The sequence below is a fragment of the Dama dama genome, chromosome 1 (assembly GCF_033118175.1).
Source record: "Dama dama isolate Ldn47 chromosome 1, ASM3311817v1, whole genome shotgun sequence".
Taxonomy (NCBI): Eukaryota; Metazoa; Chordata; class Mammalia; order Artiodactyla; family Cervidae; genus Dama; species Dama dama.
In genome coordinates this window covers 17,402,227-17,417,922 of record NC_083681.1, presented here as the reverse complement: position 1 = coordinate 17,417,922, position 15,696 = coordinate 17,402,227, and the positions used below count along the sequence as shown (strand labels likewise).

General features: G+C 40.2%; 1 protein-coding gene and 1 pseudogene across 1 annotated transcript in view; one reads left to right on the top strand and one right to left on the bottom strand.

Annotated features, from left to right (window-relative positions):
* C1H11orf97 (chromosome 1 C11orf97 homolog) overlaps positions 1-8,647 on the top strand; it is a 30,583-nt gene extending 21,936 nt beyond the window's left edge. The window contains exon 4 of the mRNA XM_061143998.1: positions 8,308-8,647. Within this exon, the coding sequence (XP_060999981.1) occupies positions 8,308-8,312 (5 nt within the window). The 3' untranslated portion in view covers positions 8,313-8,647. The remainder of the gene's footprint in view (positions 1-8,307) is intronic.
* Positions 3,152-3,454, bottom strand: LOC133064477 (non-histone chromosomal protein HMG-14-like; annotated as a pseudogene).
* Positions 8,648-15,696: the final 7,049 nt, after the last annotated feature.

Below are 15,696 nucleotides of genomic sequence, written 5' to 3'. Positions count from 1 at the left end.
AGCAACTTACACACACACTCACATACATATAAATAATATATAATATGTATATTATAATATATATATTTTAAAAGATATAAACTTTTATATGCTTAAAATAGCTCAAGAAGGACCTAAGAAACTGGTTACAGAGTTGTCTCTAGGGAGGGGAAAGACACTAGAGGAGGGACCTAAAAAGTGAAGCATAATATACATACAGATAAGTTCACATATTGTAGGTGTCCAGCTCAGTTTTCACAAACTGAGCACATCTGAGTAACCAGCACTTAGAACAGGAGTCAGAATCTTATCAGCATCCCAAAAGCAAAAAGGGTAACCCTCTATCATGATTTTTTTGGGGGGGCTGTGCTGAGTCTTCATTGCCGTTTCTCTAGCTGCGGAGAGTAGGGGCCACTCTCTTGTTGCAGTGCTCGGGCCTCTCATTGCAGTGGCCTCCCTTGTTGCAAAGCATGGTTTCCAGGGCTCACGGGCTTCAGTAGTTGTGGCTCTCGGGCTCAGGAGCTGTGGCCCACACGCTTAGTTGCTTCGCGGCAACTAAGGGATCAGGGATCCCTTCCTGGACCAGGGATCAAACCCATGTTTCCTGCATTGGCAGGTGGATTCTTCACCACTGAACCACCAGGAAACCCACTTCTCTTGTTTATATTCTGTTTTTTGGTTTTTTTGGCCATGAGGCCTGTGGGATAGTTTGAGGTTTTAATTATGTGTTTTCATGACGGTCTCTTTGCGTATGTCTTGTTTGGGACTCAGTGCTTCCTGGACTTGGTTGCCTGGTTCCTTTGCCAGATTAGGGATGCTTTCAGCCATTATCTCTTCAAATAGGTTTTCTGTCCCTTTCTCTTTCTTGTTCTGGGACCTCTTTTATGTGAATGTTCCTCCCCTTGATGTTCTCTCAGTGGTCCCTTTACTATCCTCACTTTTGTCTTCTTTTCTTTCATAACTGAGATTTTACTGGTTGTTTTGAGGATCAGGACACAGACATTTCAATTTGTACACAATTCTTAATATATATACCAAGAAATCATGTAATTGTGATTCTTTCTGAACAGTTTATTCCAGTGACTTTCCAGCTGAAAGTTCAGTTCAGTTCAGTCTCTCAGTTGTGTCCGACTCTTTGTGACCCCATGAATCGCAGCACGCCAGGCCTCCCTGTCCATCACCAACTCCCAGAGTCTACCCAAACTCATGCCCATCGAGCCAGTGATGCCACCAAGCCATCTCATCCTCTGTCGTCCCCTTCTCGTCCTGCCCCCAATCCCTCCCAGCATCAGGGTCTTTTCCAATGAGTCAACTCTTCACATGAGGTGGCCAAAGTACTGGAGTTTCAGCCTCAGCATCAGTCCTTCCAATGAACACCCAGGACTGATCTCCTTTAGGATGGACTGGTTGGATCTCCTTGCAGTCCAAGGGACGCTCAAGAGTCTTCTCCAGCACCACAGTTCAAAAGCATCAATTTTTCGGTGCTCAGCTTTCTTCACAGTCCAACTCTCACATCCATACATGACCACTGGAAAAACCATAGCCTTGACTAGACGGACCTTTGTTGGCAAAGTAATGTCTCTGTTTTTTAATATGCTGTCTAGGTTGGTCATAACTTTCCTTCCAAGGAGTAAGCATCTTTTAATTTCATGGCTGCAGTCACCATCTGCAGTGATTTTGGAGCCCCAAAAAATAAAGTCTGACACTGTTTCCACTGTCTCCCCATCTATTTCCCATGAGGTGATGGGACCAGATGCCATGATCTTAGTTTTCTGAATGTTAAGCTTTAGGCCAACTTTTTCACTCTCCTCTTTCACTTTCATCAAGAGGCTTTTTAGTTCCTCTTCACTCTCTGCCATAAGGGTGGTGTCATCTGCATATCTGAGGTTATTGACATTTCTTCCAGCAATCTTGATTCCAGCGTGTGCTTCTTCCAGCCCAGCGTTTCTCATGATCCAGCTGAAAAGGTGGAGGCAAATTTTCCTTAACAGGATACAGGCACCAATATATTCAAATGTTGATGTGCTGTTATATCATAAGTCCCACTAATTCACAGTCTGGTATTATATACAATACCTACTCAAGTTTTTCAAGTTTTCGATGAGTTCACAGCACATTAACAAAGTTTCTAGGAAAATTGGACTACCATGACCAAAGAAAGATGGTACACAGTGCACAAAATTCTGACCAGGATAGCCAAGATCAAGGAGTGGTTTGTTTTAGGAAACAATTCTACCCAAAATCAACATGGGAAGAGAAGTAAAGTGTTCAGTGAGACTTCCCTGGTGGTCCAGTAATTAAGACTCTATGCTCCCAATGCAGGGGCATGGGTTTGATCCCTGCTCGGGGAACTAAGATCCTGCATGCCATGCGGCACAGCCAAAAAAAAAAAAAAAAAAAAAGTGTTCAAGACATTAAACGCACAACAGACTCCAAATTGTCATTTGGTAGTCTTTGAGTTATAGGATATAAAAGCTAACCTCATCTATGGAATATTAAGCTGACACCTAACACAATCAAAATTTCCCATATTCAATATTCCACTATTTCTGATTGTACCAAAAAAAAAAAAAGAAAACAACCAGCAAATTGTTTACAACAGCAACATGGATGGGCCTAGAGATTGTTATACTGAGTAATGTCAGACAGAGCAAGACAAATACCATATGATATCACTTATATGTGGAATCTTTAAAAAATGGTACAAATAAACTTATTTACAAAACAGAAATAGAGTCACAGATGTAGAAAACAAACATACGGTTACCGGGGGGAAGGTGGGAACATATTGGGGTTGACAAAGACACATACTATATATAAAATAGATGACAAATAAGGACCTACTGTATAGCACAGGGAACTCTACTCAATACTCTGTAATGGCCTATATAGGAAAAGACTCTAAAAAAGAGTGGATATATGTATGTGTATAACTGATTCACTTTGCTATACACGTGAAACTAACACAACAGTGTAAATCAACTATACTCCAATTAAAAAAAAAAAAAGCCTTACAGTTTAAAAATGAATGAAGTGGGATTCCCTCCTTCTTAAAAATACTACTAGAACCACTAAAGAAACTAACTAATAATAAATAATAATAATAATAATAATGCATCTGGATTGAACGAGAAGGTAGACTGGGACCACCAATAGGACCTGGTGTGTGATGTTAACCACACATAGCTTCTTTCTTTCCTGCTTCCTCAGAGTCTGGGCTCCCCTCCTTTTCAGTTTCTCCATTTTACGCAGGCAAACCTCCAGTCTCTGGGTTGGTCACTTCTGCCTGTTTTGCTTTTGCTCCCCTTTTCTGTTTTGTTTGCACTTTTCTGTCTGAAGATTTATCCTTTCCCACTGCCTTTTTTGGCTTTGTTTCCACTTTTGGAGGAGCAGGTTTAGATGACAACCTCCCGGATCTCCTCTTGGGGTCCTCTTTTACTGTCCTCTATGCAGAGGTGCCCTTCTTCTCGGACATGCTGGTGGCGGGGTGGGCGCACGCTGGGGGTGCTGAGAGAAATCCAGAAGCTGGGCTGCCTGTCTACTGCTGCCAGAGGAGCTGGGACCCCTCATGAGCCCTCTTCTTATTTCTTTTGTTTTATTCTCTTTCCTTTTTACTATTCTGATTGAGTGACTTCTACTATCCTTGTCTTCCAAATCACTTGTCTGTTTTTTGGGTTTTTTTTTTTTTTTTGCATTCTCTGATCTCCTGCTGGTTCCTACTAGTATATTTTTTATTTCAGTTAATGAATTCAAAATTGTGGAATCTTTCTTTTTTTATATCTTCTAGCCCTTTGGTGAAAGAGGCTTACAATTCTTTGAGCCTTTTGTTGATTCTCTCCCTGAATTCGTCCAGTTTTCTACTGAGTCTGATAAGCATCTTATAATTGTTACTTTGAAATCTTTATCTGATAAACTTTATCTCCTCTTCGTTTAGTTTTTTTTTTTTTTTTCTGTTGTTTTAATTTTGCCTGATTCTGTTTCTAACTGGACATGGAAAAACGGACTGGTTCCAAATTGGGTAAGGAGTATGTGAAGGCTGTATATTTTCACCCAGCTTATTTAACTTATATGCAGAGTACGTCATGCAAAATGCTGGGCTGGATGAAGCACAAGCTGGAATTAAGATTGCTGGGAGAAATGTCAATAACCACAAATACGCAGATGACACCACCCTTATGTCAGAAAGTGAAGAAGAACTAAAGAGCCTCTTGATGTTAGTGAAAGAGGAGAGTGAAAAAGTTGGCTTAAAACTCATCATTCAAAAAACTAAGATCATGGCATCTGGTCCCATCACTTCATGGCAAATAGATGGGGAAACAATGGAAACAGTGACAGACTTTTATTTTTGGGCTCCAAAATCACTGCAGATGGTGACTGCAGCCATGAAATTAAAAGACACTTGCTCCTTGGAAGGAAAGTTATGACCAACCTAGATAGCATATTAAAAAGCAGAGACATTACTTTGCCAACAAAAGTCCATATAGTCAAAGCTATGGTTTTTCCAGTAGTCATGTATGGATGTGAGAGTTGGACTAAAAGGAAAACTGGGCACTGAAGAATTGATGCTTTTGAACTGTGGTGTTGGAGAAGACTCTTGAGAGTCCCTTGGACTGCAAGGAGATCCAACCAGTCCATCTTAAAGGAAATCAGTCCTGAATATTCATTAGAAGGACTGATGCTGAAACTGAAACTCTAATACTTTGGCCACCTGATGGGAAGGTCTGACTCGTTAGAAAAGACCCTGATGCTGGGCAAGATTCAAAGTGAGAGGAGCAGGGGTCGACAGAGGATGAGATGTTTGGATGGCATCACCGACTCAGTGGACATGACTTTGAACAGGCTCAGGGAGTTGGTGATGGACAGGGAAGCCTGATGGGCTTCAGTTCATGGGGTCGCAAAGAGTCCGACAACTGAACTGACTGACTCCTGAACTCTGTTTGAGTATATCAGCTTCATCGCCCAGTCTTGAAAGGGTGGTCTTATGTAGGAGGTGTCCTATGGGGCCCAGCAGTACAATCTCCCCTGGTCAACCAGCCAGGTGCCCCCGGGGTATCCCCTGTGTAGGCTGCGTGTGCCCTCCTGTGATGGGTGGACAGCAGTTGCTGTGTGTGCTGCTGGAGACTGATAGAGACGGGGCTCACTAGCACCAGGCCAGCTACATGAGAAGAAAGTGAAAATGAACGAAAATCTGCGGGCACTTCCGCCCCCAGAGGAAGTTCCACTGGACCCCTCCCCCTCTGGGCCCCAAAATGAGTCAAGGACTCCCCGTCTTGTATGGCCCAGGAGCTTTTCAAGCTGCTGCCTCTGCGCTGGGTTTGGAGTGAGTGAGTTTCTGCGTTGAGCCCTTTAAGAGTGGTGTCTCTGCTGTTTCCCAGGGCAACCCCCCCATCCTCGTCCCCACAGCCCCACTCCCCCAGGTGTAAGCCCTGCTGGTTTTCAGAACCAGCTCTTTTGGGGACTCAGCTTCCCCATGCAGGTCCGGATGCTGGGGAGCATGATGGCCCCCTGGCTCCTCAGGGGGTATCTCTGTGGTTGTGATGTCTCTTGGGGTTGTGGGTTGCCTCACAGGAGAAGAACCAAGGTTTGGTTCTCATGGACCAGGACTCTGCACCTCCTGCCTTTCTCATCGTGGCCTTTTCCTTATAGCCTTGGTTGTAGAAAGTCTGTTGTGCTAGTCTTCAGGTCAGTCCTGAGAGACAGCTGTTCTTTATGATGTTGTAGTTTTGGTGTGTCCCTGGGAGGAGGTGAGTCGGGATTGTCCTGCTCCACCAACTTGACCTGGAATTTGTGCAAGGTGCTACCCTAAGCACTTGACCGAACTGAAGTTCAACCTAAATAGGAGCTAGAAGATGACTCTGAACCCGGCTCTGCTGTTCCGTGAGCAGTTCTCTGCCCCAACACTCAGTTCCCAGATATCCGGACCTGCCCCTAGGAGATCTCAAGAGAGTATCTGAAAGGAGTACTGTTTTGCCCGATGTCTGAATCCCCGAGCGGGAAGAGAGAAGGCTTCCAAGACAATGCAACTCGCAAAAAGGGAAGTTTATTACTGACTCGAGCCAGGGCTTCTGCCGCAACCAACACAGTGGTGCAGGGCCAGAGAGCGCTGAGCCCAAGCTGTTACCCAAATTTATAGGGTGTGCATAAGCAGTTGGTAGCTGGCTTAAGCAGATTGGTTACATGTTTGCAAAGCAATCTTATTGGCCCAAACCTTCACGGGCTTTTTTTCAAACTTGGGCATTCGCAGGCTTTTCAGCTTTCCCCTGATAGGTTCCCTTTTTCTTACTAGGCGCATGTTGATTGGCTGGCTCCAGGTGGCCTGATAATCATGTTACCCCGGAAAACCAGGCCTACTCCTAATCTAGGCTGCCTGTCATGGCGTTAGCCCTGGCAGCCTCACAGTACCACTCTTAATGTACTCTGTCAGAAACTCTCTCTCAGATGCCAGACCCAGAAAAGCCAGTTCAAGAGCAATCCTGCTGCCCCTCACTGCCAGCCACCTTCAGATCTGACATAATATTTATAGTTTAGGAAACTTAGGAATATTTGCCTAGCTAAAAAATTTATGACATTTTGGTTCCACTTCTTTAACTAAGTATGAATAGAATGCTAGATTTCTAATTTATGTTCACTCAAAACTTTGATATAGTTCCATTTATTCTGGCATCTAGTATTACTGCGAAAAAGTCTAGACAGCTTATTATCTTAATAATTTAAAACAATTTTTTGAAGCTTGAAACTTTTAAACCAATTCTGAGGATATAAAGAAATACTAAGCTGTAAAAAAAGAAAAGAAAAGTAAAACAGGAAATTAACACGTGATACAGTATCATTAACTAAAGTACAGATTTGTTCAAATTTCACAAAATTTTATGCTAGTTTCCATTATTTGTTTTCATACCTATTCAAGATTCCACATTGTATTTAGTTGCATTGAGCAACTTCAGCTGCATACAACAAATTCTGATAAATTATTTTCATTTTTATTCTCTTACAATTATTTTCTAATTTTTCTTGTTATGGCTTCTTCAATACACCCATCATTTAAAAGTGGACATTTAATTTCCAAATATATGGGATTTTAAAAATATCTTTGATATCAAGTTCTCGTTTAAGTGCTTTCTTCTCTGCAATCTGTGTTTTTTCAGTCTTTTAGCTTTATTGAGGCTTTCAATGACTAAGTCAAATGTCTCTCTTGGAAAATGTCACATTGCACTTGAAAATATGTGGGCTATTTTCAAATATCTTTTGATATTGATTTCTAACATAATGCCTCAGTTATAAGAGAACAGACTCTGTATGATTTCAATACCTTTAGACCATGAAATTTTTGCACCTTGTTTTATGTCCCTGGATATGTTCCAGTGTCTTATAGTTTACAGTCCATGGGAACTTGAATAGAATTTGTATCCTGCTGTTGTGTGAAAATTGTATAAATCTTAGTTATGTTGAATTGGTTCATAGTGCTTTTCAGGTTTACTATCGCCTTCTACTTTTCTGTCTATCCATTCTATTAATTTTTGAGAGTTTGACATTGAAACTCCAGCTAAAAATCTTTATTTTTTTAAGTTGAAGTTTTTGGTTGGAGTTTCAATATCAAACTCTCAAAAATTAATAGAATGGATAGACAGAAAAGTAGAAGGCGATAGTAAACCTGAAAAGCACTGATCCATGTTGATGTATGGCAGAAATCAACACAATATTATAAAGCAATTATTCTCCAATAAAAAATAATAAAATAATTGTAATATACAGTGGGACTAGATGTAACTTTGTATTTTCCAAATCTCCTGTGAATGTGTTATCATGCTTTTATAATTTAAAAAAATTTTAAAAACCACTTTAGTTAGAGACTGTGAAGTATCTCCTGCTTTCATTATACCAATAAGATTGAATTATTTACTTTTATCATTTCCTTTTTATTCTGTGGCATGTAACTGAACAACAAAGCAATAATAATAAAGTTATCTAGCCCAGCTCTTCTCAGGCTTTAATGTGCATGTCAGTTACATGGGTATGTTATTAAAAAGCAGTTTCTGATATAGTCAGTCTAGGGTAGGATCTGAGGTTTTGCATTTCTAACCAGCACCCAGGTGATGATGCTGGTGCCAGTCCAGACACTATGCTCTGAGTGAGGAGGGTCTAGAAGACTGGGGTTTCTCCAGTTACCTGAATCACTTGGGTGATTTACATGCTTTTACATGCTGCTCTGCCCAATGAATCACTACTGAGGACATTAAATCAATTTTAGATTAAAATGGGGTTGGGACTAAAGAATGTTTCCCCCAAAGAATAAACTTGCTTATTTGTCCACTTATTTCTTTACTCTAGGATAAGATGAACAACTTTTCCATTGAGAAGAAACTTCTATCTCCTGATGTCACAGAAGAAACCCAAGCTTATTTCACAGCTTAGATGTGTACAAAAAGCATATATTAGCCTGTAATTCCTATTATCGGTATTAGTTCCTATCTGTAAATTAATTCAAAGCAATGAAAGACTATTGGTAAAGTTTGCTAAGCACCTGAAAACAATGAAGGAAAATATTATATTTATTTTTAGTTGTCACAGTTGGAATACATTGGATGTCTAATTCAGCTTATTTTATTAAACATGCTAAATATGATAAGAAACAAAGACATTTTATTGAGTCCTCAAGGTAAACATTATAAATGTTAACCTTTCACTGTAGTATAATTATGGTCATCCATTAAAAAGAATATCCAGGTGAAGGTAAAAGTTAGTAAATGAATGGCAGAGATGAAAAGCCTCTGACTCAGAGACAACCATTTTAATGCTAGCCTTGGTAGAGCTCATCACTTCTCTAGAATTTGTCCACTAAAAAGTAAGGAAGTGGGAAATTTATGAAGTGATCTTGAAAACAGGAGTGGGGTGAGAGGTTTTACAAATACTCAATATAATACAACTGGGCTAAAAAGAGTTAAAAAGCAGAAAAAAAAAAAAAAACCTAACCTTCCTTTCCCCCACAATTGTCAAAAGTAATACATATACCATATAGAAAAACTGGAAAATAAAGGAAAAAAAAAACCCATCTGTATTTCGTTTCTAGAACTAACCACTGATAACATGCTGATACAGTTTTATTCTTTTTTCCTATGCATGTTTTATTTCACATGTTTATTTCACATTGTATGGTATATATTTTACCCCTTTTTAACATATCATTCCTATTCATTAAAATATAACTGAATAATTACATTAAAAATCTGTATAAGTGGAGTCACTCAGTCGTGTCTGACTGTTTGCAACCCCATGGACTATAGCCTACCAGGCTCCTCTGTCCATGGGATTTTCCAGGCAAGAGTACTGGAGTGGGTTGCCATTTCCTTCTCCAAAAAATCTGTATATGTTTGTACTAATTTTTTTTTTGCATTTATTACTCTACTTTTTGGATATTTGGGTTTTTCAGATAGTGTCTCCTGCATCTCCTGCATTGCAGGTGCATTCTTTATTGCTGACCCACCAGGGAAGCCCAATTTACTTACAGCTTTCCCCTCAAATTTAAAAAAATTCTTTTTCCTAGTCTTGTGATTACACAACTTTCATTCACCTTCCTCTCTCAAGCTCATCTTAAAGCTTTCCCCAGTTTATAGTTCTCAAGTTCTCTCAGATTTAATGAAATAAATCAACTCAGGTCAACAAAGATTTGTTGACTGGGTATGTCCCTTCCCTACTTAAAAATATTTATACTATGAAACAGTCAACAATCTCTTGAGTCAAAATCCAAACTTTTCCAGATTTAATGTAAAAATTTCCACTCATTTCCACACATTCAGAGATCCTACATGTAAGCCAGTTCCAGCCACCACCATGTTTATGGAACTCTCTCATCACTGGATACTTAAAAAACAGTGTTGTGAGCCAGTGGCTAAAATTGGAGAGATTATGTCTTCAGTGAGCCAAGAAATATAACACCAAAAACTACCTGGAGTTGGGGTAAAGCATTTACTATTCTAACAAATCTAAAATCTTAACCTTATCAAAATTCTTACCATCAACATGTCTGCAACATTTCAACACACAGAAATATATATATATATATATATACTACTTTTACTAATGTGCTCCAAGGCATAAAACATAGATTGCTATGATTAGTGTTCAGAAAATGAATGATGAATGTGACTTTATTCCTACTTATCATCACTGGCATCATTGTTTTGTCAGTTACCTTTTATTCATTATTTACTAGGCTCCAGGCATTGGGGCAAGTCTTGTTTTCTTGAATAGCAAGATCCTATTTAATAAATAAATACATTGCTAATCTCATGTTTGGAGAAGGAAATGGCAACCCACTCCAGTATTCTCGCCTGGGAAATCCATGGATGGAGGAGCCTGGTAGCCTATAGTCCACAGGGTCGTAAAGAGTCGGACACGACTGAGCGATTTCACTTCACTTCAATCTCATGTTACAAATCACATATACATATGACAAGATAGCCAAGACTGAATATTTAAGTAATTTGCCCCAAATCCCAAACCTTGCCCTAATTCACAAGATGACATAAATGCCAGATGATTACACTATTCTCTGTAAATACTGGCTGAATAGATTTGAACTTTCATGACAAAATAGGCAGCATCCTTTTATTTCTGATTAATAAACATGTTGTGTAAGGAAAGATTAGAAAAGAACTTTGAAAAATGTTTTCCTACTGTGATAGAAAAATGGTTATTAGATACTCAAGTACAGATACAACACCAGACAATAATACTCAGAGAAGATTTCTGGACTCATATACCTTTCCACGTGGCCAGGGCCAAAAGGGACCTGGAATGATGTTGTCCCAAAGGGAGCTGGCTGGTAGTTCCATCTAGGCAGCAGCAGTGCTGCTCTTAATGCCAGAAGTCGAAATCTTGTTTCACTATAAGAAAGATAGCTCGGTTTCCACTGGTTCTACCTGTGGAGAAGATACAAACCTTGCTATTAGCTCACAGACCCCAAGGGGGACTCTGTAGGTGACTGACTTTTATTTGCACATGCTGCTCAGTCATGTCCTTGGAATCCCATGGACTGTAGCCGGTCAGACTCCTCTGTGCATGGGATTCTCCAGGCAAGAATACTGGAGTGGGTTGCCATTTCCTCCTCCAGGGGATCCTCCCCACCCAGAGGTCAAACCCACGTTTCCTAAGTCTCCTGCATTGGCAGGCAGATTCTTTACCACTGAGCCATCTATTTTTAGAAATGGTGTCCTCTTTGCACTTGGGCTTTCAGGGTGACTTTAGAAATATCCTTCCCCATGTCTGCTCTACTTCTGCCCCCAAACAAGCTCCCCCCAGTTCATCCTTGGCTTTGCAGTCTGGGCCGGGGGCTCCCCAGCAGCCTCTCCCTTCCGGACCAACCGCTGGCTCACAAGGCAGCCTTCCCCCTCGGGACTGATGTCACCGCACTGTTTCCTTGCTAGGACTCCCCTCCCATTTCTACTTTGGGGCCTTGGTCCTTCTGGGGTCAAATTCTGTTCTTCACTGCCCCACTGCACATCTTCCGAACCTGTTTCATGTACAGGGTTTTTCATGCCAGGATTATTTATAATAACGAATAATGTAGAGGATGATTTTTTAAATTACTATATAATAGGATGCTTCTTGTTATTTTTCTTTTTTAAATTTAAAAAGCACTTTTAAATGAAACCTCCTTGAAAGCCAGGGTTACAAGGGCATTCTTTCAAATGATAAAAATCTATAGCAATCTTAAACCAATGGCTCTTTTTATTCTTGATGAAATGCGACAGAAGCATTCTTTTCAAGGAGAGGACAAAAGAAAACTGCTTTTTTCCTAAGATGTTTGGATCTTGCCCACCTTCTTCCTTCATTTTATCCACTCTTGGGTCTGGAATTCCCATGCTGGCCGGATTCAAACCAGGGACAGTTGCCATAGGCTGCTGGGTCACTTGAGTCATAGGGCTTCATCCCACTTCCTAATTTGGCCAGAGTCCGTCTCTCTCTGTTCCTCTCATTTCCACCCCTGCCACACTCCCTCTCTTTTTCCTTTCTTCTTTCTCACTTTTCTTTCCTTCCTTTGTTTTTTTCTCTCTGAGGGTCTGTCTGCCTTCCTTCCTTCCTTCCCCATCTACCCTTTATTTGCTTATGCTCTGGTCAATTTCAAAAAGAGATTTATCACTTGAGTTTCTTGTACAATGAGATTCTTAGTCTCCCTGCTGTAAGTGTGCATGGATCATTAAAAGCTATGCCTTTTTCCTCCTGATCCTGATCTTTACTTCACTATATTCTTTCATTTAAATTCTAATTTAAAGTTTATCAAGTTTGATCCTGGTAGCCATTATTGAAAGGGAATCCTGATAAGTTAAATAATATTGTTCATAACATTTAAAAAAATCTCCCTGGTTTGAATATTATTAATTGGATTGTGTCTCCACAAAAATTTTATGTTGAAAGCCTAACTCCTAGTACCTCAATAAAGCTGATTTTTAAAAACACTTAGATTAAAAAAGAAACCAGGGCTCCTTGGAAAAATGTCTGATTCTAGACCTGAGGCAGGAAATCTCCAGGGTGCAATTAGAACATCTTGTTGTTCCAGAAAACAGAGAAGTTTCCAAAATTAATAGGTCACATCCAAAGCACTTAGGAGTCACCATAAAGCAGTCCTCTGGCCAAAGATGGGGAAATTTGAGCACAAAATAAATGACACTCACTGAATATATAAAGAGCCATGAGTTCAAATGGATATTTTTTTAAATGAGAGAGAATGAAGGCAAACAGCAACAACAGAAACAAAAGCCAGCTTCACTAAATACCAATCAAGATCTTGCAAAGGCATTAATTCTTATTTACAAAGGTAGTAACTGAAAAGAAAGAATCATCTGTTCTCTTACCTTTTCTGAGCAATTTGGTAATTTAGGTACCTAAGAGCCCTAGTAGATTAAGGGAAATCTTCTTTACAGAATTTCAGTTAATAAATGTGGAAAGAATGATAGATTAATGAAACCATCATTTTATAATCCACAAAGCATTGACTGACTCTGCTCGTCAGTGGATGAAACCATTAGACAAGTGTTGATGGGAGATTCCTCATTGGGAGAGCAGGCTGGGCACCACCAGAATCTGTAATTAATCTTAACATGACGTAAGTGCAACAATGGGACACTGTTACCAATTTACCAACTTACCAGGGCTAAGTTACCAGGCCTGATTAGACTCATGTAATCCCTTTTGAGTAAGTAGACTTTGTAGTGGCAGTCATGAAGGGGTGAAATGGTATGATAAATGGGATTTACTTGAAAACATAAAAGAAATAAAGGGAAAGTGGTTAGGTGGAACATATGTGGGTAATCAATAATCAATAATTGCTGAATCTTGATGAAGGGAACTGAGGGGCTCATCACCCTTTTCTTCCTATGTCTGTATGTGTTTATAGTTTTTCATAATAAGTTGTTTTAGAGTAGACATAAGGAAACATTTGTTTATGGAAATAATAGACTGAGAAAGTTCCTTCCTTGGTCATCTGTCTAAAATCAGAAGAAAAACAAGAGTCAGGCACCTCTTCAGAACTGTTCAGCTCACACAGGTGTTCATTTTCTCTGAGAACTACCATCCCTCTCCCTTCCCCAGCCCACCCACAGACCACCACACCTCTGGATCCTATTCCAGACCATAGCTAATTTCACTGGGTGTACACTACACCCAAGACAGTGCAGTCAGATTCTTGCTGCCAAAGACTTAAAATTGAAAATCAAAGTTGCTTGTCAGACACTGCTGTTGGAACTACGGAAGATTATGTTCTGCCCAGCAAATGGGAGAAACACAGAAAGAGCCGATGGGGGTGGCGGGGTGGAGGGAAAGAAGCAGATGTCGAATTCTGACAGCGTTCTCTGCCCCGCAGTCCTCCTTTTGGACTTTGAAACCCCTCTCACTAGAGAGTAACTTTTGTTCAAGTGAGCCCTCTGTCACAGACTAGCTTTGGGTGCAGGACACCAAGGCCTTAGATACTCATGATGTCAGGTGAGAGTCTGGGAGCCAGTGGACTTGCAGAGCATCACTGGATACTGTCCCTCAGTGGAGGGGCCTTTGGCCTCACAGATGGCTTTAATCTTGCATCATTTAAGGAAGTTTCTGCTGAGTGATTCTTTAACTTAATTACACTAGCTTTCTTATTATCTTTAATAAAACTCTTCAACTCTTAAAAAAATAAAACAGAAGGGTCACTATGAGACCTACTTCTTACATAATAGTAAATTTTGTCCCTCAACTTTTTCTTTTTTGTCAAAAGCTGCCTCTAGTAGGTCACTGTAATTGCAACCAAAAGAATCCTTAGTAGTACAACTGCCTTTAGTTTTATCTGTCTTAATTATAGTGCTTCCTTGGAGCACACCTATGGGCTAAATAGCTTCCTTCCAGTTTATAATTCCACATCTTTATAACTAAAGGTGAGAAAGTAGAAACTTTGGGTGGAGAGATCAATGTCTACACCCCGCCCCTCACAAACCCTAGCTTCCCTTTAACCTGAAAAAGTTATTTGACAGTATGAAAAAATCTTGCTTAACTAATAATGAGTTGCAGAGATAGGTGTCTTTTTTTTTTTTTTTGAGATAGGTGTCTAAAAGAACTTTCCACTCTGATGGTAACACTTGATTAATTCAAAGTGACAAAGAACAAAGTGACAAGGCAATCAAGGAAATGTTGCTTCAAGAGGCAAACAGGCAGGATTACTAAAGGCCCAACACGTCACAGCTTTTTTTTTTTTTTTTTTTTCACAGTTCCGTTACAGCTCAAGAGTTTTATTTGGCAAACAAAGAATCGTGCAACCTCCAGGTGTGAGGGCAGGCGGACTCCAACGGAGAGGCCTCAAAAGAGGCTGCCTCTTTTTGTTCCTTTTTGTCTCCTCCCCAGTGAGCCTGCCCTATGCAAATTCGGGCTAGCCAGGGAAGGGGCACGGTTTTTCACCTCACATCACAGCTTCTGAAGTCTACTTGTGGATTTTTCAAGTCTGAAATTTCTCTAAAGCTACAATTCACAGTATGGATTGAATGTGATAGTTAGCATGTCCCACAGGGGCAGAAATGTTTGTTTGTTTGTTTGTTTAGATATACCTCACGTGCCTGGCACACCCTTGACATCCAATAAGTGTTACTGTGTGAAGTTACAGCTTTTGCAAATTTTTAAACCCAAACAAGTTCTGACCCTAATGTAGCCCTGCAAATATGGAGTTGGCCAGAAAGTTTGTTCAGTTTTAAACCAACCCAATATCAATACAGAGTGATTCTCAGTGCTATATGGCTTGGAAAACACTTTAGGAATAACTCTGCAAGCTGACAATGTCAAAATATATCAAAATAAAGAAAAATCACAGCATTTTACCTTTTAAAGGAACACAGACAATCCTGAGGTCATCATATCAAAATCTTCTAACAACAATCCCTAAAGTTCTTTCTCAAACTGTGGACAGGGAAATGGGTCCTTGAGACCTTGGAGGGAACCAAGGAGGCAAAGCAGCTTTGCAGTGATGAAGAGCGGGCTCTGTGAATGGTGATCAGACAGCATCTCCAGTCTTCAATCACATCGAATTTCTCTCCTCTGACTTTAAGAGGGGCTGCTCTCCTCCTACTGTCTTAGATGCTCCTGGAAATTGTCTTTGAACAGTGACTCACGCAAAGAAGTTTGCTTTTTTTTGCAGAATTGTGTGGTGCTGCGAGGCCAGAAGTAGTTCCGGCAATGCAATCAGACAGTTGGGGCAGTGTTTAT